This window comes from Microcebus murinus, chromosome 12 (genome assembly GCF_040939455.1).
Source record: "Microcebus murinus isolate Inina chromosome 12, M.murinus_Inina_mat1.0, whole genome shotgun sequence".
NCBI classification, from domain to species: Eukaryota; Metazoa; Chordata; class Mammalia; order Primates; family Cheirogaleidae; genus Microcebus; species Microcebus murinus.
The window spans coordinates 26,448,211-26,473,562 of record NC_134115.1 but is presented as its reverse complement, the minus strand read 5'-3'; the positions used below and the strand labels follow the sequence as shown (position 1 = coordinate 26,473,562).

Below are 25,352 nucleotides of genomic sequence, written 5' to 3'. Positions count from 1 at the left end.
TGGCAGAAAGAAACAGTATAGAATAAAAGGTCTTAGTAAAAATTGGATATTTAATTTACATGTTTAGTGCCTAAGGACTGACTTCATAATTTTATTTTTACCACTTAAACTAATGTAGCAATTAGATTGTTAATCCAGTTGATAGATTTTCAGTCCCTCTCCCAGTCCTGCCCATGTTTCAGCCATCATTTTTGTTATTAAAGTTATTAGACTAAGTGAAAATAGAAGGTAAAGTTCATACCAGTTATATCTATTACATTTTACAAAGTTTATTGGATAAAAGAGAAGGATTGGAATTATTAAGCATTGAATTAAATTTTGCACCAAACTGCATGTGAGATTCTAATCAATCTCATTGAAATAAATACATTACTAAAAATAATTACATTAAACACATTACCAGACTAGTGAAAATTTGATTACTTACTGCTGCAAAGAATGTAATAAATTAGGAAGAAAAAATTTGTTTTAAAATACAACAGGAGAAAGGCATCTTGAACGATTAAACCTTCATTATCAGCCTATTCCTCTCTCTAGATGCATATAGATGCAAATGTACCTGTGTGTAATTTATTTGAAAATTCAGGTAAGTTTGTGATGGCAGAGGTTATTAGGATGAAGATAGTCAGACAATATATGCCATCTGCCAGAATCCATGCACAATTAAAAGATAGTAAAGACTTCAACTGTAGTTCAGGTCTTTTTCTTCTGCTTCCTGCTTCCATCCTCCATAAACGTGGTAAAGATCTACTATAAACAGGTAAGGAAACTCTGCAGTTGAGTGCTCCCCCCCCACCCTCCGTAATACAGCATGACTTCCATGAATAATGATTAGGAATGGCATGACAGAGAATAAGTCTTAGATCAATAAAGTACGTTTAGTGAGGACTGTCCTCTGGATTGTAGAAATAGCTTTGATATTATATAACCAACTCTTCCTGATATTTTGGAAATGCTATTTTACTTGTACTGTGTAAGCTCTGAAATGATGTATCCTTTCCAATTTGCATTTTAAGTATAAAAGGTAGAAGCCAGAACGCTAAGAAATTTCTTAAAATTAGAAATTATATTCTGTTGGTGGGAATTGTGAGAATTATTGCTGGAATTCATCAGAGAATTTTCAGGAAGCTGATGCAGTTTGTATTAATAGAAGCAGGCTAAAAGGAAAGGGAAAGATTGCAAGTACTTACAGCTGGCCTTAGGAGGTTACATATAGCTAGATTTAACTTTAACCCTAGAGCTTAATGAGTTTTTCTATTTTCTGATTGCATCTTAATCAAGTAGATAATTAAGATGTTTATGTTGAACTTAACATTTTCAAAGCTCTGTCACATACATTGGATTCTAATAATAACTCTGTAGAGGTAGGAACTGCTGATAAGCAAGTGAGTGGTCTCAGAAAAATTAGGTGACTTACCCTTTCATAGCTATTAAGCAGCAGATTCAAAATTAGAATCCAGATTTTTTTTTCATAATCTCTCATTCCTGGCTTTTATTTTAATGTCACATCCCTAAGGTATGACACAAAGCCATCCACCACTTAAATAATTCCTATAGCTTAAATTAACCAAAACAAAGTTTTTAATTGAAGAATGAAAATATACCTGTTAGAAAACCTTGTCTTCCATAACCAAGTTATCCATAACCTACAAGAGCCACAAAACTGGACTGGATTTGAAAGATAATTTACTATAATTCACTTGTTTTATTAGAAACAAAAGTGTCTGTAGGGAAGAGCCCATGGTAATGATGGGAGATATTACCCCAAGCATAGCTCTTAATTTCTGAACATAAAAAAGATTGCTAGGGATGACATATAAGAAACTTGGTTCAATTTGCAATTATTTTAAATAGCATTCTGAATGTACAAGGCACTGGGCTATATTTTATAGAAGTTACCAAGATGAATCTCTGACACCCAGAAATTTATAGTCTATTAGGAGAGATGGGTCCACAGATAATATTTGGGCAGGTTACAAGAAGTGCTAGGTATAATAAGTAAAAGAGGAAAGAGACCCAGAGGATATAGATAAGACTGCAGAGGAGTCATAAATTGAAAACAAGAGAGATGGGTCTAGAAAAGACATAAATTAAAGGTAAAAAGTGGTATAAACAATGTTTATAGGAAACCCTATGAGGAGGGCACCAGGGAATAGAGGGAAGATGAACAAGAATCCCCTTTCCTTTCATGGACAATACAGATAATCACAAGCTGTCTTTAAATGTCTTTTGGCTCCACATAAATTGTCATTTGTTCATTCGTTTACTCTTGTTTTTCTTTCCTCTTATTACATAACCTTTGGTGGTCCATGAACACTAATCAAAGTTGTTTATCAAAAGGAGGTTTTGGTCTATTTCAAATATATATTAATACATTTAATGAAGAGAAAACAAGACTTAAATTTTGGTTTAGTGTCTGTGTTTCTAGCCTTTAAAAAACTGTTTTTTTGTTCTTTTATCAAATGAAAGTAAACAGTGTCATATTCCACAGTTTTATCAGTCCCTCCATGTGTACCACTGTGTGGCAATGCACGTTGGCCTCTTTGCATGTTCTTTTCAGTTTCAGTATTTCTTATAATAGGCTGAGGCTCTGAAGGTTAGTTAATCAGTGATAGGAGAATTGTGTCACCACATTGCAGAAGTATTAAAATGTCCTACAGTGGAGTTTTAGTCCTAGATAGCTCTTTACATCACATTGTAGTATATAGTGACTGTAAACTGTGGCTTTATTCTTGCTTAAGAACCTTGGTCTTAATATTTTTGAAGGTGAAAGTCAAGAGTTTTTGTTGCTCCCATCAATTGTTCACCAGTGCATGAAGACTGCTTTAGCACATTGATTAGTGCAGCAAGCTTTGATTTAAAATTGGCTGCCCTAAAGTATTGAATACCTTTTATTTTCTCTTTTTTTCTAAACTATTTTTGGTCAGGTGAATATTTTATACTCTTTCAAGAATTATTGTAATCCAGTCTGTGTCACAATAAAACAAGGTAGTGTAACCACTCCATTTACTTTCAAACACATAATCTAGGGAACACAAGGAAGTGAATTTTAATTTCTTATGTTCAGGATACCTGGAATGTGAAGATGTTGTTTCCTTAAAAGCGTTTTATAAATAGCCTATGATGTAATCTCATACCATGGTTTTAGAATCTTCCTATGTGGAACATAGATTACTTAGAGCCACTGTAGGCGATGTGACTTTATGAAACTCTTACCAATGTTGAATTTCTGTTATTTATACACTGAGGGTGGAGTACCACAGCTCACTGTTTACGAAAGCACCTAGTCATCACATATGTGAGATTACTATAAGCGAAGCTGAATTATAGTAAAGGTTAAAGTATAATAACCAGAAAGTGAAGGCAGTGCCGGCAAAGTTATAGCAGAGTAAAACAAAGCCTTTTATCTCTAGCAGATACTTACCTGTTTTATGTCAGTCCCAGTGGAAGACCCTAAGAGGATAGAGGAAAAATTTTATCTCCCTTATACAAATCTTCCAAATATTGGTATGTTTAATTATATAATATAAAAACTTAATGCTGCTATCACAACAATATCATCAAAAAGTGTTAAGGGGTTTTGGTTTTTAACTGTGAGTTTGTAGAGGTAATGAAAACAGTAATGACTATTAATAGTATAATTTGGTGCCACTGTCTTTGTTCATGCTAAGGTGCTAGCACTTTTAGTACCCATCATAAAGAATGAGACTCAGAGAAGTTAAGGTGACTTTCAAAGTTTCTAAGGCAAGGATATGTCAAGGCTGGGCTAGAATCTAAGTCTCTAGTTTACCAAAGCAGTGTTCTTTCCCTACTGTTTTATTTTTAGAATATTGTCTAATGCTTACAGTGATTCATTGAAAACTTCTGATTCTGTCCCTGATTTTCATCTTTAAATGTATAGTGAAGATTTATTATCTTTTAATTAGTTTTCCTTTCTCTTTGTGTTTTTCATTATTAAAAATAAATATGGTAGCATTTTTTAAGTGTGTTGCTGTCTCCTTTATCAGAAAACATGGAAATCTAGTGATCTGTGTTTTTATTTGACTACAGTTTCCACTAAAATGATTAGTTGAGGTATATGCACAGTCAAGATTGCTTGATTGATTGTTTCTGGGAATTGTATTCCATAGAGAAATGAAAAGAAAGCAAAACTATCATTATTGTAACATCTGTGAAGTTTTCTTATCAATGGACTTATAAATATTTAAGATGTAGCCATTTTCAGGGGAAATTAGGACAAGTTTATATTTAGGTGAATTTAAAGTTTTTCCCTACCATTAGTAAGGAAAAAGTTTAAATTTTCCCCTGAGGATTCAATACCTGGAATCTATACAACAAACTGATAGTACACAGAGTAACAGGGAAAAAAGGCATACAAATTTGAATATGTGCACACATATGCATGGTAATCGTAAAATATAGAAGAAACTTAAAGGCAAGATGGTTGATGCTTTTATACTATCTTAAGGTTACAAAAAGAATAGGGGACTCAGAGCATGGCAAAGCAGGTTATGGTGGTGAGATAGGTTATGAGGTGGGAGAAGAGGAGAAATCTGGCTGGCAAAGGAGGTCTGGTTTATGCAGATGAAACCTCACAGGTAGCAGCCCCGCTGAGCCTATGGGAAACATTTCTGTCAAACCTTTAAAGGTGTCAGACTTTCCGTTAATGTTAATCCTTCCTGGATCCGGACTTGGGGGGCTTCAGAGAAAGCCTGTTTGCATCTGTTGTTTACTTCACTTTATTTCCTCTACAGTTGCAAATCTCCCTCACAAAAGACAGCTTTGCAGGGCTATTTCTGTTTGCCTGCTTTCTGAATGGCCATCTCAAAATATGTCAAAGAAATATATTTTGGGGTGAAATATTTTGATTTCCTTCACCATGAATTTTATAAGAAAAAAATACACCCAGGAGTGATTAAAGAATGTTTAGATCTTTTTTAAGATGTTTGAAGATACTTTGTAAGTTTTATGACAACTTGGAATACATATCTCTTATCTCTAAAATAATCTCTAAACCATTCTCATATTTAAGATCAAGATTCTTTGGATTGGTAAATGTAGTATTAAGGTGAAAAAAATGCAGAACCTATTGCTTTCAGAACCTCCTTTTACTCCAGTCCCCATCAGGGTATAAAGTCTGGATTAAGAGTTTTGAAAAAGAAGGCACACTAAGATGCCACTTTTGTGACAGAAAAACTAGAAGATTGTAAAGTTCTAACATTTGTATTAGTCACATTTTCATAAATACATTTTACATTTATAAAAAGGAAAAATGTCATTTTCAGTGCATATATGTGTGTATCCTTGCCCTGCTATATAACACAGGTATATTTATATTCAGAGCTACTATTCTAACAAAACTTAATTGATTTTCAGAAGAATTTGAAGTTGAAAAGAGTGTAAGTGCTTTCAGCAGTAGAATTCTTTATGTTCTCAGAATTGTCCATTATAGTCTCAACCAGCAACAACTACACTGGAATGCCCCCCACTTGAATATCAAGGCAGTATTATTTTGATGTAGGTCAAGAGTTCTCAAATGATCGTGTGAGTAAGAATTTCTAGAGGAGTTTATCTGACAGATTCTTGAGACCCATCCCCCAAATTCCGGTTATGTAAATAATGTGTGGATCTGAGGGATCTGCATTTTAATAAGCTATGCAGGTGTTCGACTCTTAATTAAGAATCACTGTTCTTGTGATTAGGTGGGCTAGAGAATGTAGAATCAGGATCTTTTAACTCTAGATTCCAAAACAGGGTATCACATATTAAGCCTACTTTACATATAAATGTTAACACCAACAGTTCTGTGAATACAGTTTTATCTGTACATTAGCAGTTTGAATACTTTAGGATTTGTTTACCCCAGGGGTCTAGATTTAAACAAAATATTCATAGAAATGAAAACATATTCTAATTTCCTTGAAGCCTCAGGTGAACATAATCAAGACAGACATTCTTTATCATTATTTTAAAACTTTAAAAACATTGAAGCTGAAAAGCGTTGTCAAAATTTTCCTAATCCATTTGGATTGTTGGAACTTTATTTGCATGTATTCTAATGCTATAAACATTTAAATCTTTTATTGCAGAATAATTAGGTACAGTGTTGGGCCGTAGAAATGTACAGCCCGTTTGGGAGAGAGAGACGACCGCCCAAAAAGACTCAGAGTCCAGAGGCTTGATGCAAGAGAGCAAGAGGATTTATTTCCAGCGCGCGCAGGGGCTAAACAGCATCACCAAGATGGGGAGGCTGCCGCGCCGAAGCTCTCAAGCTTAGGGTTTTTATGGGGCGAGACCACACGCAGGTGGCCAGGGAGTTTAGGGTGGGGAAATTCCAGTAGCTCCATGTTGCACAACCAGTTGCACGACCACTACCCAATTCCGAGAACTTGCAAGGGACACTTACGGGAAAAGATAAAGAAAAAGGGAGGGGTAGGGGTCTTAATTACCTATGAGCAAGCATAGTTACAGAAGCGAAAAGCTGGTTAGGCTAGTTTGGGCCTTTAGGCTAGCTTGGGCCTTTCATTCCCCCCTTTTTCTTTTGGAAAGTTTTAATCTTGAAACTACAGGACTTCATCTCCAGCAAGAGGTTGATAGTGTCGTTGTAGAACCATTAATTGAACTGCGCCGACCTGCTCTCAGACTAGTCACTAGTCGGCTGAGTATACAAGGCCCAAAGGTTAGGAGCAAGATGAGTATAAGCAGGGGCCCTAGCAAAGTGGAGAGTAAAGGAGTTAACCAGGGGGAACTGTTAAACCAAGACTCAAACCAACCTGCTTGCCGTTTATATTCCCGTTTGCGGCGGGCAAGCCCTTCCCTGACCTTAGCTATAGATTCTCTAACAACTCCCGTATGGTCTGCATAGAAACAACGTTCTTCTTTGAGGGCAGCACACAGTCCTCCTTGCTGGAGGAATACTAGATCTAACCCCCTCTGGTTCTGGAGCACTACCTCGGATCAACAGCTGCCCTCAGAGTATTAAACCCTCTTTGCTGTATTGCCAGAGAAGAGATACTAGTTCCTGCTCCTATTGTCCCTAAGCCAAAAGAGTAGCCAGGGTTATGGCTGTGAAGGGCTCTCTTTTTCTTTTAAAAATTAGGTTGGTGACTCTTTGCCCTATTATGCTCTCATACATTGTCTTCTTAGTGTGCTATATTATTTTTGGGAACATTAACACCATTATACAGTAATCTTTAGACTCATGTAAGGTTATGGGGTTGGTGGGGGTTTGGGGCGGTAAGTACAGCTGTAGGTCTCTATCCCAAAAACACTGGACCAAAAACACAACATCCCTAAAATACAATAACCAACCCCCCACCGAGACCCGTCCATGTTTGTTACTCAGTCAATTTTTAGATGCCACAACCCCAGTCCAAGTCTGTGTCAGCGGTCCTGGGCTGTCGCCGCCACTTGGGTCAGTCTGATCTTCAGAGGATTCTTTGGTCTGCAGTTGCTTTCCACTGGTCCTGACACCGCTCCTGGTCTTTTTTTTATTAGCAGGTCTCACGTGGGAGTGGTGTAGCCAGGTCGCTACTATTCTATCGACCTTAAGAGCAGTGGGGGTAACAAGAATAATTTGATAGGGGCCCTTCCACCTCGGCTTGAGGGTTTTGTTGTTATGCCATTTCACCCACACCCAATCCCTTACGGAGGGCCGGCCATACTTGACTGTGGACACGTTGCAGAGCCTGCACCGCTTGTATGTCCTGGAAGAGCCTCAGGGCTCATTCTAGGAACTATAGGAGGGGGTGTGCCGTACATGATTTCAAAAGGGGTTAAACCCAAGTGATAAGGGGTGTTCCGGGCTCGGAACAGGGCGAAGGGAAGGAGGGTCACCCAGTCTTTGCCAGTCTTCAGGGCCAATTTAGTTAGGGTCTTTTTTATTGTTCTATTTATTAGCTCTACCTGCCCAGAGCTCTGGGGATTATATGCATAATGTAATTTTTAATCTATCCCCATAGCCCGGGCCAGCCCTTGACTAACCTGACAAACGCAGGTCTATTATTTGATCTTATCCCTTCCAGCAGTCTATATCTGGGGACTATTTTTTCTAATATTTTCTTAGCTACTGTCAAAGCTGTTTCTCCTTTCGTAGGGAAGGCTTTTACCCATCTGGAAAACGTATCTACTATGACCAGTAAATATCAGCACCCCTATTTTCTAGGCTTGACCTCTGTGAAATCTACTTCCTAAAATAGTCCTGGCTACCTCCCCCTTTCCTTCATACCTGCGTGGGTCCCTCTGGTCCTCCCCGGCTGCATGACCTGACAGGCTCGGCAACTTTTGACGATGTCATCTGGAACCCGTCCTTGTGACTTGAACCTTAGTTGAGCAGTGTCCAGCAGTTGCAGCATCTTTTTCTTCCCTAGATGTGTGGTCTGATGCAGGTGCTTTAACAGGTGGCGTCTTAAGAGTTCTGGCACTATTAGGCGATGCCCTTTGTCCCGCAACCAGCCATCTTCACGTAGCTGCTCTGAGGCCCAGACCTCATCTACACTGGAATAGTCTGGCAGAGGAGGCAACCGTCCCATGCCTGGGGGTGGCAGGCTAAGGTGCAGGATGTTTGGCTGCGGAGTGTCTTCTGCAGCCTTCTTAGCTTCAGCGTCCGCTCTGCGATTGCCCTGTGCTTCCACTGAATCCCCGCTCTGCTGTCCCGGGGTGTGGACTACCGCCACTGCCTTTGGCAGCAAAACAGCCTCTAGTAGGTGGAGTATTTCAGGCATGTGCTTAATTTCCTTTCCCTCTGCCGTGATGAAGCCCCTTTCCCTGTAGAGGGCCCTATGTATGTGCACGGTCCCAAAGGCAAAGCAGCTGTCAGTGTACACCGTCAGCCTTTTTCTTCGGCCCGGCTAAGAGCCTCCGTCAGCGCTATTAGTTCTGCCTTCTGAGCAGATGTCCCTTGCGGAAGGCATGTCGCCCAGACAAGTTTACCTTGGTCATCTACTATGGCCGCCCCTGCGTACCTGCGTCCGTCCCGGATGAAACTGCTTCCGTCCGTGACCAGGTCAGGTCACTACCTGGAAGGGGGCGATCATTCAAGTCTCTACGGGTTGTCTGGGTCTCGGCTAGGATCTCAAGGCAATCACGTTCAGGTGCGACTGCAGCGGGGGTTGGCAGAAGCGTAGCCGATTCAAGGCGGCAGGGGCCCGGAACTCGATGCGGGGTGCGTCCAGCAAAAGTCTTTGGTAATGAGTCAGCCTCGCATTTGTGATCCACCGTCCCGGTGGCTCTTCAGAACCCCCTCTATGGCATGCGGGGTGGTGATCTGCAGCCACTGCCCTAGGGTGAGCTTATCAGCGTCTTTGATCAACAGGGCCCTGGCCACGATAATTCGCAAACACACTGGCCACTTCACCACCACCGAATCTAGTTTTTTTTTTTGACAAGTACGCCACCAGTCTCTTCCAGGGTCCCAGGGCCTGCGTGAGTACTCCCTTGACTATTTCCCCTCTTCTCATCTATGAACAGGTGAAACTCTTTGGGAGGATCAGGGAGTGCTAGGGCCGGGGCTTCTAGCATGGCTGCCCTCAGGGCCTGAAAAGTGTCTTCCATTTTCACAGTTCACTCCCATGCTCGCCCCGCCTTACGCCCTTCATATAGAGGTCGAGCCTTTTTCGAAAACCCAAGGTCATCATGGAGGGCCTCATTGAACAGGGTAGGCAAGTTTATCTTGAACCCAAATCCAATCTCTGCCACGTGGTCCACCGATATAGTTTGGCTCCTGTTGCCCCCTGCACCCAGCTGGTCTTACTGGACAATTTTCCTGTGTCTTCCATTAGTACCAAATGTTCTGCTCCTGTATCTATGAGGAAGCTGACTGGGTTCCCCTTCACTTGCAAAGTTACCCTAGGTTTGGGGAGGGGGACCGAACCCCATCTTCCCTATTCGTCTGTCACCTGTCCTGCAACCGTGACTTTTTCAGGACCTTCGAGTCTTCGCCCCTCTTTCTTTTGGGGCACTCTCAGGCCCAATGTTCATGCTCTTTGCAATTGGCACATTGATCCTTCCTAGCCTTTCCCGCCGGGGCCTTTCCCTATCCTCTGACCCTATCTTTCCCCCTCTTGTGGCGGCTGGCAGGATTTTAGCCATCTCTCTGTTTGCTTTCCGTGCTTTTCCAGCTTGGAATTTCCTATTTTCTATCCTGATCCTCTCTAACCTCTCTTCTAGCGTCTCCCTATTGTTATAGACCTTCTCTGCCACTTCTAACAGGTCCTGCAGAGTCTTTTTGCCCAATCTATCTATTCTCTGCACCTTGTGCCTACTGTCGGGGGCCGCCTGATTGACAAACGCCATCATAACAGCTGCCTTGCTCTCTTCCATAGTGGGATCTATGGGGTGAACTGCCGGAAGGCCTCCATGATCCTCTCTAAGTATGCTGCCGGGCTCTCTGGCCCCTGACGAACATCTCCTACCTTGGCCAAATTGGTCGGCTTTCGTGCCGCCATACGGAGACCGGCCATCAGAGTCTGGCGGTAGACCCGGAGACGCTCCCTACCTTCAGCCTCATTGCAGTCCCAAAGCGGCCGTTCAAGGGGAAAAGTTTGGTCGATGGTTCTCGGGTTTGTAGTAGGTCTGCCGTCCTCCCCGGAACCAGCTTCCGCGCCTCCCCCTGAATCCTTTCCCTTTCCTCCGTTGTGAAGAGCACCTTAAGCAACTGCTGGCAGTCATCCCAGGTGGGCTGATGAGTGAAAAGAACAGAGTCTAAAAGATTAATTAGGTCTCCCAGATTCTGGGAGAAGTTCGAGTTTTTAGATTTCCAATTATAGAGATCAGCTGTGGAAAAGGGCCAATATTGGGGGAGCTGGAGGGGAGCTGTGTCGTCATCTAACCCTGGCCCAGAGTTGGGAACTGGCACTGGGCGTAGGGGGCAGGCGACAATGGAATTTGAAGACAACCCTCTCCTACTCCTAGTGCCTTGGGCCGGACCCTCAACCATAGGGGCTGTGGGCTGGGCTGTCCCCAGCCCTGGCCGGGCTGCCAGCGCCTGCAACTGGGGGACATAGGGTGGGGGAGATTCCAGGAGGAGGGATTCTGCCTGGGGATCAGTTAGGGGTAGAGGTCGCCGAGCTGGATCTGATGGAGCCATCTGGGCCACTAGGGCGAGAGAAGGCTGAGGCACCGGCATCTTTACCCAAGAAGGAGGGTTTTGGGTGAGGTCCTGCCAGACAATGATATAGGGACCTTGATTCAGGTGTCCTTGGGGGTGCGGTGCAAAGATTTTCTTTTTCACTGCAGAAATAACAGAAAGGTTAAAAGTTTCATCTGAGGGCCACCCCACGCCGAAGGAGGGCCACTCAGAGGCACAAAACGTCTGCCAGGGGCCCTTCCGGATAATAACGGACAGGTCGTGGGCCCGGTCTCGTACTTCCTTCCAATGTGTCAGGGTGAGGGAGAGAGGAGTACTCTTCCCTTGGCCCATAATTCCTGGATGAGTAAAAAGGAGAATTAAAGAGAAAAGGACGACAACACAGACAGTAGACAAATACCGAAGCCACTTGCTTTTGCACACAAACACAGACAAAGGACGATACCTTACCCTAGGGTTACCTTGCCCAATCCTGCAACCACTTGCAGGCAAACAAATGGAGTCGACCAAGGCCACTTGGTCACTCACCCAATCCCTGGAGCGTCCTCCAGGGCGACAGTTTTTCTGGCCGCCAAGAACCCTATCTTGGTCCAGAGGAACTTCCTCCTCACGGAGTTAGTACCCTGTCGTTCCAAATTCAAACTTCAAAACTGACACATCACATACAACACAGAGACAAACATAAAGGACAACTCCGGAGTCGGCCTACCTCCAAGCCTGGTGCCACCGGTCTTTTTAAGAGGGGTCGCCTCTCCGATCCCGGACGAGCCCCCAAATGTTGGGCCGTAGAAATGTACAGCCCGTTTGGGAGAGAGAGACGACCGCCCAAAAAGACTCAGAGTCCAGAGGCTTGATGCAAGAGAGCAAGAGGATTTATTTCCAGCGCGCGCAGGGGCTAAACAGCATCACCAAGATGGGGAGGCTGCCGCGCCGAAGCTCTCAAGCTTAGGGTTTTTATGGGGCGAGACCACACGCAGGTGGCCAGGGAGTTTAGGGTGGGGAAATTCCAGTAGCTCCATGTTGCACAACCAGTTGCACGACCACTACCCAATTCCGAGAACTTGCAAGGGACACTTACGGGAAAAGATAAAGAAAAAGGGAGGGGTAGGGGTCTTAATTACCTATGAGCAAGCATAGTTACAGAAGCGAAAAGCTGGTTAGGCTAGTTTGGGCCTTTAGGCTAGCTTGGGCCTTTCAACAGCATTTTGGAATGCTAAAACACAAACACAAACATATCAAAATAATTTAACAAAAAAATTTTGGTAACTGTTTTCACTTTGATCAGATATCAGAGAGGTTTTTTGGTTTTTTTAAATTCTAATTTATTTTTCCCAGTCAGGGCTCTTGAGGCATAATTTACATACAGTAAAACTCACCCCTTATAGTACACAGTTTTATGAGTTTTGACAAATGTGTACAGTTGTGAGACCAACATCACAATCAAGATATAGACCATTGCCATCACCCCACATGTTTCATCATAGCACTCTGTAGTCACTCCTCCCCTACTCCCAGCCCCTATCAAACACTGATCTGTTTTCTTTCCCTATACTTTTCCCTTTTCCAGAATGTCATCTATATGGAATCGTAAAGTATGTAGTGTTTTGATTCTGGCTTCTTTAGCTTAACATAATGAATTTGAGATCATCCCTGTTGTGTGAATCAGTAGTTAAGTCCATTGTATTGCTGAGTAGTATTTCATTGTAAGGATGTACTGTTGGGCTGTAGAAATGTACAGCCCGTTTGGGAGAGAGAGACGACCGCCCAAAAAGACTCAGAGTCTAGAGGCTTGATGCAAGAGAGCAAGAGGATTTATTTCCAGCGCGCGCAGGGGCTAAACAGCATCACCAAGATGGGGAGGCTGCCGCCCCGAAGCTCTCAAGCTTAGGGTTTTTATGGGCGAGACCACACGCAGGTGGCCGGGGAGTTTAGGGTGGGGAAATTCTAGTAGCTCTATGTTGCACAACCAGTTGCACGACCACTACCCAATTCCGAGAACTTGCAAGGGACACTTACGGGAAAAGATAAAGAAAAAGGGAGGGGTAGGGGTCTTAATTACCAGTTTTGAGCAATTATGAATTATGCTACCATAAACATTCATATACAGTGTTTTGTATGAATGTTTTCATTTTTCTTGAGTAAATATCTAGCAATGACATTGCTGGGTTATATGCTAAGACTATGTTTATAGGAGACTTACAAGCTGTTTTCCAAAGTGGTTGTACCTTTTGCATTCTTACCAGCAGGGTATAGAAGTTTCAGATGTTCTGCATCTCAGCAACACTTAAGATTGTAAAGCTTCTATTTTTTGTTTTCAGGTTTTTGTTTTGTTCTATGTTAGCCAGAAATGAATAGGGGTACCTCATTGTAACTTTAATTTGCATTTCTCTGACTAGTGATGGTAAGCATCTTTTTTTTTTTTTTTTTTTTTTTTGAGACAGAGTCTCGCTTTGTTGTCCAGGCTAGAGTGAGTGCCATGGCGTCAGCCTAGCTCACAGCAACCTCAAACTCCTGGGCTCGAGCGATCCTTCTGCCTCAGCCTCCCGAGTAGCTGGGACTACAGGCATGTGCCACCATGCCCGGCTAATTTTTATATATATATATCAGTTGGCCAATTAATTTCTTTCTATTTATAGTAGAGACAGGGTCTTGCTCTTGCTCAGGCTGGTTTTAAACTCCTGACCTTGAGCAATCCGCCCGCCTCGGCCTCCCAAGAGCTAGGATTACAGGCGTGAGCCACCGTGCCCGGCCGGTAAGCATCTTTTAATGTGCTCATTTTGAAAAGGAAAAATTTTTTGTTGTGAAGAAGGTCCATCTAGTAATGATTTATGTGTTATTGAGCTCACTGCCCAATGCACACAGAAGCCATTACTATGTGGCACTTGCTTTTGAGAAAAGAAAAACGTTATTGCAAACACAGACAGCAAGGAGACAGGAATGGCCTCAAATCTGTCTCCCCAATTTGGGATCTGGGGCAAGTTTATGGGCTCTGAGAGCAAGGGAAAAGATTTGGCTTGCCCAGGGTCTGATTGGAGGGCTTCAAATTTCACCACTTATAAGGAATGTGGAGGCAGGTTTTAGTCCAGGTCACAGACCTCTTCTGAAGAAATTCCAGCCTTCAGGTTCCAGTTATGTCCCAGTCTTCTTGATTCTGAAGGGGTAGGAATCGTTGACTCTGAATGGTGGTAGAGGTCAAAGCTTTTTCTGAGGCCGGCACGGTGGCTCACGCCTGTAATCCTAGCACGCTGGGAGGCCGAGGCGGGAGGATCGCTCGAGGTCAGGAGTTCAAAACCAGCCTGAGCAAGAGCGAGACCTCGTCTCTACTATAAATACAAAGAAATTAATTGGCCAACTAATATATATAGAAAAAAAATTAGCCGGGCATGGTGGCGCATGCCTGTAGTCCCAGCTACTCTGGAGGCTGAGGCAGCAGGATTGCTTGAGCCCAGGAGTTTGAGGTTGCTGTGAGCTAGGCTAACGCCATGGCACTCACTCTAGCCTGGGCAACAAAATGAGACTCTGTCTCAAAAAAAAAAAAAATGTGTATTCCCAGGCTACATGACTCACAGTTTTTCTCTGTTGTACCTACAAGGTAACTCAAAATTTTATTATAAACAGAGTGGGCCTAGGTTGGGCTGGTCCCTTGGTTATACATGGATCATGGTTTTATTATTGTAATAAAAAATCTTTCTTTGCCTAGCTGAGGGTTATAGTTATCTCCTGTGTTTTCTTCTAGAATTTGTGTGATTCTTGGTTTTATATTTGAGCTTATGATCCATTTTCTGCTAATTTTAGGGATATCCAGTTGTTCCAACATCACTTATTGAAAAGACTAGCTTTTCTCTGTTCAGTTGCCTTTAAATTGTCTTGAAAATCAATTGGTTATATATACGTGGGTCTATTTCTGGACTCTTCTGTTCCATTGGTCTCTGTGTCTGTCCCTTCACCAATACCACACTACCTTGATTTCTGTAGTTTTATTGTAAGTATTGAAATCAGTTAGTGAGAATCCTCCAACATTGTTTTTCTTTTTCAAAATTGTTCTGGCTACTTACAGTTCATTTAATAACTTTTAGAATCAGCTTGTCAATTTGTACAGAAAGCCATTGGTCATTGCTAGAAACAGACAGTTTATTTTTGTTTACTGACCCTATATATTGTGTCTTTATTAAACTTGCTTTTTATTTATAGTACCTTTTTTGTAGATTCTTTGGGATTGTCTACATAGACAATGATTTTTTTTTTCCTAAATAAAGACAGTTTTATTTCTTCTTTCCAATCTGTGTGACCTTTTCTTTTCCTGGTTTTATTTACTACTTAGGACCACCAATATGATGCTGAAAAGGAGTGGTGAAAGCAGATATTCTTGCCCTGTTCCTGATTTTATGGGGAAGATATTCAGTCTCTTGTCATTAAGTATGATTATAGTAGTTATAGTTTCTTTGTAGACATTTTTTATTAGGTTGAGTATATTTCCTTTGATTCATAGTTTACTGAGAGTTGTTATATATAATAAATGGATATCAAATTTTGTTAAAAGCTTTTTTCACATCTTTTGAGATTCATCGTATATATGGATTTTCTTCCTTAGAACATTGCTTTGTGAATTTCATTTATTGACTTTTGTATATTGAATGAGCTTTGTATTCTCAGAATAAATACCACTTGGCTAAGAAATTTATATATATTGATAGATTTTTTTTTTTTTTTTTTTTTTTTTTTGAGACAGAGTCTCACTTTGTTGTCCAGGCTAGAGTGAGTGCCGTGGCGTCAGCCTAGCTCACAGCAACCTCAAACTCCTGGGCTCGAGTGATCCTTCTGCCTCAGCCTCCCAAGTAGCTGGGACTACAGGCATGTGCCACTATGCCCGGCTAATTTTTTTTTATATATATATATCAGTTGGCCAATTAATTTCTTTCTGTTTATAGTAGAGACGGGGTCTCGCTCTTGCTCAGGCTGGTTTTGAACTCCTGACCTTGAGCAATCCGCCCGCCTCGGCCTCCCAAGAGCTAGGATTACAGGCGTGAGCCACAGCGCCCGGCCTATTGATAGATTTTTATACATTGCTAGATTTGATTTGCTAAAATTTTGTGATATATTTTTACATCTGTGTTATTAGAGATACTGGTCTGTAGTTTGTCTTTTTTTAATCTTGATATTAGAGCCTTATCAAATAAGTTGAAAAGTGACCCTCCCTATTAGATTTTCAAGAAGGATTAGTGTAGAACTAGTATTATTTTTTAAATTTTTGATAGAATTCATCAGTGAAGCCATTTGGGCCTGGAGTTTTTGTGGTTTTTAAACTATGATTAAATTTTTCTTTAATACATAGAGATGTATTTATGTTATCTATTTCTTCTTGAATGGGTTTTGGTATTATATCTTTCAAAAATTGTGTCCATTTCAACAGAGTTGTTGGATTTATGTACAAAGAGTTGATGATTAAAACTTTTCTTCTTCACATGATGTTAGCCAAAGGCCAAGGCCAAGTGAGAAGAGATAAAATTGTCTTCTTACTATTTTAATGTCTGTTAAATCTAGAGTGCTGTCTCCCTTTTATTCCTGATGTTGGTTATTTTTGTCCTCTCTTTTTATCTGGATCAGTTTGGCCATGTGTTCATTAATTATATTGATCTTTTCAAAGAGCCTGCTTTGGGTTTCATCGATTTTTCTTTATTGTCATGTTTTCAGTATCATTCATTTCTGTTCTTATCATTATTGTTCCCTTCATTTTCTTTCAGTTTAATTTGCTCTTCTTTTTCTAATTTCTAAAGGTGGATGTTTAGGTAATTTTTCTTGTTTAATGCAATTTTTAGTTATATAAATTTCCTGAGAACTTCTTTAGCTTCATTTAGCAAATTTTGAGGTTGTATTTTCATTGTCGTTTAAAATATTTTCTAATTTTTCTTGTGAATTCTTGTTTGATCTATAGATTATCTAGAAGTGTTTTAATTTCTAAACATTTGGACATTTTCCAGATATTTTTCTATTATTAATTTTTAGTTCATTTCATTGTGTCAAGAAGATATACTTTATATAAATTTCAGGTTATTGGGCCGGGTGCAGTGGCTCAAGCCTGTAATCCTAACACTCTGGGAAGGCCGAGGCAGGAGGACTGCTCAAGGTCAGGAGTTCGAAAGCAGCCTGAGCAAGAGCAAGACCCCGTCTCTACTAAAAAATATACATATATGTATATATTAATTAATTGGCCAACTAAAAATATATAGAGAAAAAATTAGGCAGGCATGGTGGTGCATGCTTGTAGTCCTAGCTACTCAGGAGGCTGAGGCAGAAGGATTGCTTGAGCCCAGGAGTTTGAAGTTGCCGTGAGCTAGGCTGATGCCACGGCACTCTAGCCCGGGCAACAGAGTAAGACTCTGTCTCAAATAAAAAAAGGGACATAAGACAAATATCTGAGTTTAAAATCTAGGAGTTTTGATTTTTAGGCTTTTCACCTATGCATTTAGTCACATCCTTTGTCAAACAAATCTTAAATAATTAGTAAAAACTAATATTTAATTTTCTTTTTCACTTTTAGTGTTAAATGTTTACAAAAGACAGTGAAAGATTCCTATCACATAATGTGCAGACCATGTGCCTGTGAACTTGAAGTTTGCGCAAAATGTGGAAAGAAAGAAGACATTGTTATTCCGTGGGTATTTTATGTTTGGATTTTATTCTTAGTAATTGATATTTGAATTTTCTTAAGAGATGTTTAATAACTCTTAGTCTTAAGTTGCTGTATATCTCAAATGTAGACTTTTTCTAACAGGAAAAAGTCATTATTTTTCAAATTTTTCTATCATTATAATAAAACTTTATATTTTTGAGAAAATAAAATATTTATCCATGAGGTTCACATTCTTTACAAAAGAATTACTTGTTATTATAACAAGTTTAACACATTGACTGCCACACTAGAAAAAAACATTTTTCTTTGGGGTCATGGTGTTTTATTACAAAAATAGAACAAAAACTTCTAAAACAAAACAATCCTTCTAATTAAATGAAAAGTTTAGGCCGGGCGTGGTGGCTCACGCCTGTAATCCTAGCTTTCTGAGAGGCCAAGGCAGGCGGATTGCTCGAGATCAGGACTTCAAAACCAGCCTGAGCAAGAGCAAGACCCTGTCTCTACTATAAATACAAAGAAATTAATTGGCCAACTAATATATATAGAAAAAATTAGCCGGGTGTGGTGGCTCGTGCCTGTAGTCCCAGCTACTCGGGAGGCTGAGGCAGGTAGATTGCTTGAGCCCAGGGGTTTGAGGTTGCTGTGAGCTAGGCTAACACCAGGAGGGCACTCACTCTAGCCTGGGCAACAAAGCAAGACTCTGTCTCAAAAAAAAAAAAAAAAAGGTTTAATGAAAAATGAAATGTATTGACTTCTATTCATTTAATCCATGTTTTTAGAATTAAATTGTCGATATTAACTGTAACAATAAGATCAACAAGTAAGATTTTCACAAACCAAAGGCAGGGTTTTGCCCAGGTTTTGCTGCTTGAAGCCCTGGGCTCAAAACTAACATGAGTTAAATACAACTCACGTGGCAGTTAATATATTAATGTACACATATATTAATTACTTTGAGCCTACTTTAGTGGTGATAATATTATAATTGGTTGGATCTTGAGTTAGTGTTAAAAGATCTTTTTCTCTATACTTATTTTGTTAGGCCCCTGTTAATCGAGAAATATGGTGTGGTAAAAGTCTTTCCAATCTACATAGTTAAATAATGAAAACTTGGGAAGTAATTAGAAGGTTTGTTCTTTTTTTTTTCCATCTTTAGGTTTAATGAAGAACCAGATAAAACAGAAAATGTTGGAAATAATCAAAGTTCCAACCATAGAAGAAGCTGCAGAAGAAATGAAGAAAGTGATGATGATTTAGATTTTGATATTGATTTAGAGGACACAGAAGATATCAAGTGAATTAATATCACTACATTAAAAGTCAGTTGTGGAATTCTGACCAACTCTTGACTTTGGGTATTTCACAAGTACTGTGAAATCCTAATGATACAATCAGAAAAAGCTATAAAAAATAGGCAAAATTTATACATAAATAATATAAATTGTATGTCATATTTGAATAATCATAAGACTTTCAGCCAGAGTTTTCTTATAGCAAGTTTTTAAGTTGAGTATGCTAGAATATCACAGTTCATGGGAATTATTTAGAAGAATGTATCACCTAATAACAAACTAAGCAAGATTCAGAATTGATGCTTATATAAGAACTATCTCATGTAAAAATAAGATGACATTATTATATTACCAGCCTCAAAAATTGGTCCTCCGGAAGTACCTTTTGATAGAGTATTCTCAAGTAAACAACTCACATAGCAAAAGCCTCTTACATTTGCTTGTTACAAAGCAGAAGCATTTTATTTTTTATAATAATGTCTAAAAAGTATATAGCAATTTTCTTTAAAAGTATTTTTATATATCATACTACATTGTTTTTAATCTTTTTTGTAAAATATGCATACAGAAAAACTGCATAGAATTTATATGTATAGTTTAATAAATAATCATAAAGGAAAATGTGTTCATTTATACCAAGGTGCAGAAACTGCTGGCACCAGAAATCCCCCCAAGGCTCTCTCTCAGCAAAAGTTCTTCCCAGAGTTGTCACTCTTCTGAATTTTGATAATTGTTTTCTTTATTTTTTTACCACCTCTGTTTGTATTCCTAAATAATATAAATTAGCTTTGTCTGATTTTGGAGCCCTTTCCTACTTTTTTATTTTGAGAAATCTCAAACTTACAGTAAAGTAGCAAAATAATTCAGTGAACCTTTCCATACTGTTCACCTATTTTCAGTTGTTAACATTTTACCACGTTTTCTTTATATCTCAATAGATGGATATACATGTATATTTTATTTGCTGAATCATTGGAAAATAAGTGACAAGCCCTGGTTTTAAACTCTGTATGAACAGATTTATACTATATATACTATTTTGTGTCTCCTTTTTTCATTGTTATAAAATTTGTGGGATTGATCCATGTTGCAAGAGCTGTAATTTGTTCATTTTACATTACTGTATATAACTGTGAGTTATTCCATGCATTTACCTACCATAGTTTATTTTTTCTAATGTTGAGAGACATTTGAGTTATCTCAAATTTTTCTTGTTGAAAACAATACTGGTATGAACATTGTTATATGTGCCTCTTGGTATGCATGCGTGTATTTCTGTGAGATATATTGCAGTGGTAAAGGGAATCGGGTATATGTATCTTCAGTTTTACTATATATTAATAATATGCAGCTATTTTTCCGGAGATCCTTTTTCCTTTCCTCATAGCAATGTTTTATTTTTATTTTTATTTTTTTTTTTAGTTGCCAAGACAGATGAAATATAGCAATGTTTTAGAGTTTCAGTGCTCTGCTTTCTTTCTAACGCTTCATTGGTATCAGACTCTAAGATTCCTGCCAATGTGGTATGTGTGCAACAGTATCTCTTTAGTCTTATTAATTTATATTTCTCTAATTACTAATAGGCTTAAGCCCCTTTTTATGTTTATTGAGTATTTGATTTGTGGTAATAGATGATATTAAGGAATGATTTTTGTTAAGTGTAACAATTTTTTTTAGAAATGCATACTGAAATATTTAGGGGTGTAATGTCAATGTACTTTAAAATATTTCAGCAGAAAAAAGTAAAGACACAGATAACATGTCAGTGACATAACAAAATGTTACCTAGGAATAAATCAAAAAGTTCTGAAGAACTCTGTCAACAAAAATATAAAATCTTCTCGAGACATTAAAGTAAACAGACAAAAATAAATAGAGATGTTTATGATATGGAAGTCTCAGTGTTCTAAGCTTATAGTCTTACAGAAGGTTTCTCACCCATATATTTATGTGGCTTTTCTTTTGACATATAAATTTATTTTCTGGACTATTTAAATTTAGTGATTAAAGAACCAACTAAGGTGTTATGAGAGCTAGCATAAGTTGTTTCCCATGTGAATGAATGAGTTGTAATTCCACATATTACTGGGAGAGAAATTTAACAAAGAGCATCACCTAGTGACATATATTAATGGCTGCATTTTATTTTTTTCTTTTTATTTATTTATTATTATTTTGAGACAGAATATCACTTTGTTGCCCAGACTAGAGTGCCATGGTGTCACCCTAGCTCACAGCAACCTCAAACTCCTGAGCTCAAGCAATCCTTCTGCCTCAGCCTCCCCAGTAGCTGGGACTACAGGTATACGCCACAATGCCTAGCTAATTTTTTTTCTATATATTTATAGCTGTCCAATTAATTTCTTTCTATATTTAGTAGAGATGCGGTCTCACTCTTGCTCAGGCTGGTCTTGAACCCCTGAGCTCAAACGATCCACCTGCCTCGGCCTCCTAGAGTGTTAGGATTACAGGCATGAGCCACTGTGCCAGGCCGCATTTTATTTTTTAATGCTAAGAAAAAGATTGCTTTGGGTTTTTTAAAGCAGATTTTATTGTATTTAGTTTATTTATATTTCTTTAGAAATTATCCTTTCTAATTTAAAAACTATGTTTTACCAGAACTCAGAAATGAGAATGAAGGCCTTGTTTTAATATAATCAATCAGTTTAAGGTAGTAAATTAGTTTATTACACTTTGATATTAGACAGGATATCAAGGCTGCATCATATATTCTAAAATATTACAGTGCTTTATTACAGAAGTTCCAAAATTCTGATCATAAGTTCATAAAAAGAATGTTTAAGAAAATTCTTATTCCTGGAACATTATGATTCATTTACTCTTGAATATAGCCCAGGACTTTTTTACCCCCAACTCATCAGGTGATTCTGATCATCAGCTATAACAAATACAATTAGTTGCATATATCAAAAAGCCATTCCCCTGCCCACCTGCCACTTTCAAGCTACCAAAATGTGGTATTCCTTTGCTCTCTCTTTCACAGCCTCTCTTGCAACCAGGAGTAGCCAGTAGCTAACCATGTGAGGGGGGTCTGCTGGGAGATTCTGGGAAAGATTTACCTGACTGGCAAAAAGAAAGCACTTTTTTACCAGCCTCTTCCTGCCTGAATATGGCTATGAAAAGACTTGAAGTCTAGGATTGCAGCCATGATGGGGAAACCATGATGAGCTGCAGAGACAGTGGTGCAGATCCCTGACATTGTGAAGCTGCTGAACTAATGAACCCTGGGCTCACCCACCTCTAGAATTCATATAAGATAAGGTGTAAGCTATTAATTACTATTCAGAAATTCTGCTACTTGCAGCCAAATGCATTCCAAGATGATAGCAAGTTTTGTAACCCCTGTTCTACAGAACTTTTATGTGCTATGGCAAAAAGAAAAATAAGCATATCAAAAAATGATTAATTAGTAATGAAGACTATCAGTTTGATTGTTTGCCTACCTTCTGCAAAAGAAAAAATATATGTATTATATATACAAGATTGTATGTATGTAAGATCTAGCTCATATATTTGTATATGTATGTTATATATAAAAATCAAAACGCCTAGGTTTCACATTTGTGCAGTTATAAATATTCCAGTTGCCAAACTTGGTTTCTTAAGTAAAATTTGTAATATTAACACATTCCTATTCTTTCTCTATATTCTTCTTTCTAGATCTTTTCCTTTCTTTGTAACATTAATCCTGTACCAAAGATTACCCTGTCCAAAAGCCACATTTTTTTTTTTTTGAGACAGAGGCTTACTCTGTTGCCCAGGCTAGAGTGCCATAGCATCAGCCTAGCCCATAGCAACCTCAATCTCCTGGGCTCAAGCAATCCTTCTGCCTCAGCCCTCCCGAGTAGCTGGGACTACAGGCATGCTCCACCAAGCCCAGCTAATTTTTTTTCTATATGTATTTCTTAGTTGTCCAGCTAATTTCTTTCTATTTTTTTAGTAGAGATGGGTTCTCACTCTTGCTCAGGCTGGTCTGGAACTCCGGAGCTCAAATGATCCGCCCGCCTCAGCCTCCCAGATTGCTAGGATTACAGTCGTGAGCCACCAGGCTGGCCAAAAGCCACGTTTTTTTAAATAAAAAGATTATAGATATGTGTCTTGTAATTGTGGCATAGAGTTTTTGTCACTCATTTTGTTCAGATGTGTCAGCAATGCTGAGTGTTGCAGGACCATTTCCCACAGTTTTTTTGTTTTTGTTTTTGTTTGTTTTTTTGTTTTGTTTTTTTGAGACAGAGTCTCACTTTGTTGCCCAGGCTAGAGTGAGTGCCATGGCGTCAGCCTAGCTCACAGCAACCTCAAACTCCTGGGCTCAAGCAATCCTCCTGCCTCAGCCTCCCGAGTAGCTGGGACTACAGGCATGCACCACCATGCCCGCCTCATTTTTTCTATATATATATATATTAGTTGGCCAATTAATTTCTTTCCATTTATAATAGAGACAGGGTCTTGCTCTTGCTCAGGCTGGTTTTGAACTCCTGACCTCGAGCAATCCACCTGCCTCGGCCACCCAGAGTGCTAGGATTACAGGCTTGAGCCACCGCGCCCAGCCTCCACAGTTTTTATTGGCAACCCTTATGGAATCAAAGGAGTATGTTGGGATAGCTTACTCAGGTCTATACTAGTGAGTCCCACAATTTTGTCAACCATTGTACTTATGGGAAAAATTGTGACTTCCCAAATCTCATTCATTAGACTTTTTTAAGGAATTAAAGCACCAGACTTTCAAAAAGGTATAGATGTCACTATGCAAAATTACACATATGGTTGCATCTTTTATTTCTATATAACCCTAAAAATTAAATATTGTCTCCTTACAAAGGAAACAATTTGCATTATCATAGAATGTATGGTTGGTGCTTAATTGGTACTACTAAAGAGAGTTTAAAAAATACATTGGTTGTGGCTGTAGTCCCAGCTACTTAGGAGAGCTGAGGTGGGAGAATCACTTGAGCCCAGAAGTTCAAAGCTGAAGTGAGCTATGATCACGCCACTGCACTCCAGCCTGGGTGACTAAGCGAGACTCTGTCTCTAAAAAAAACAAAACTTGGTTTAGAAGTTTCTGTAACCTCTAACAACACTAATTTGCAGTATGTAAATCAAGTTTTAATATTAAATATTTGCATATAAATATTTAAATATATAAAATGGACTTTTTTCATTTCTTAAAATCAAATATCTCTAAATTCAATGCTAGCATTAAGTTATAATTAACATTTTAAAAATTATACTTTGTTCATGGATGAACTTCACAGATAGGATACATGAAAGAATCCAGACATAAGAGATTATATACTTTAGGAATGCATTTATATGAAGTTCAAAAATAATTAAAAGTAGGCCAGGCGCCCTGGCTCACGCCTGTAATCCTAGCACTCTGGGAGGCCGAGGCGGGCGGATTGCTCGAGGTCAGGAGTTTGAAACCAGCCTGAGCAACAGCGAGACCCCGTCTCTACTATAAATTAGAAAGGAATGAATTGGCCAGATAATATATAGAGAAAAAATTAGCCGGGCATGGTGGCGCATGCCTGTAGTCCCAGCTACTCAGGAGGCTGAGGCAGGAGGATTGCTTGAGCCCAGAAGATTGAGGTTGCTGTGAGCTAGGCTGATGCCAGGGTACTCACTCTAGCCTGGGAAACAAAGCGAGACTCTGTCTCAAAAAAAAAAAAAGTTAAAAAAAATAATAAAAGTAATTTATGGTGCTGGGCATCAGAATAGTGGTTACCTTTGGGGAATTGGTATTGACTAGGAAAATGCATTGGGGGGTGGAAACCTTCTGGAATTCTGGAATCATCTGTATCTTGATCCAGGAGATAGTTACACAGATACAGAAATATAAAAACAGTAATTAAAATTTGTTCACTTTATTGCATGTAAATTTACCTCAACAAGTAATAATTTAAAAAATGAATAGTGTATTATCAAATTCATGCCTCGAAATAAAACAACATAAATCTTGACTTAGCAGAAAGATCTGTTTGAATCCTACCCCTATCTCTTACTAGTGCTGTAAGTCAGGCCAATAACCTTTGTGAAGTTACCTTTTGTGTGCCTTCATTTGTAAAATAAGGACAGTGACTTCTACAATGTAAAGTTAGTGTGATTATTAAAGATATAGAAAACTCCTGGCAAATAGTATCTGCTGCATTCATGATGTTTATAAATACTACTTTGTACTTTTTTGATTTAGACATTTCTTTCAAATTATCCTAAGAGCTTTTGTGGATGTGGGAAGCATGTAAACTGGAAACTCTTAGATGGAAGAAAAAGAAAGAAACCTTGATACCGAATTCCTATTACACTGAAAAAGAAGCATACCCCTCCA

General features: G+C 39.3%; 1 protein-coding gene across 3 annotated transcripts in view; it reads left to right on the top strand.

Moving 5' to 3' along the window:
* Positions 1 to 25,120, top strand: part of C12H9orf85 (chromosome 12 C9orf85 homolog) — an 80,984-nt gene extending 55,864 nt beyond the window's left edge. For 2 of the 3 annotated variants that reach the window (XM_012770902.3, XM_076008633.1), the window contains 2 exons: positions 17,625 to 17,738; positions 18,874 to 20,899. In XM_012770902.3, coding sequence (XP_012626356.2) covers positions 17,625 to 17,738; positions 18,874 to 19,015 — 256 coding nt within the window. In that variant the 3' untranslated portion in view covers positions 19,016 to 20,899. Of the gene's footprint in view, positions 1 to 17,624; positions 17,743 to 18,873; positions 20,900 to 21,193; positions 21,230 to 22,204; positions 22,210 to 23,308 lie in introns of those variants that run through there. The other variant, XM_076008635.1, reaches the window with a different exon arrangement.
* Positions 25,121 to 25,352: the final 232 nt, after the last annotated feature.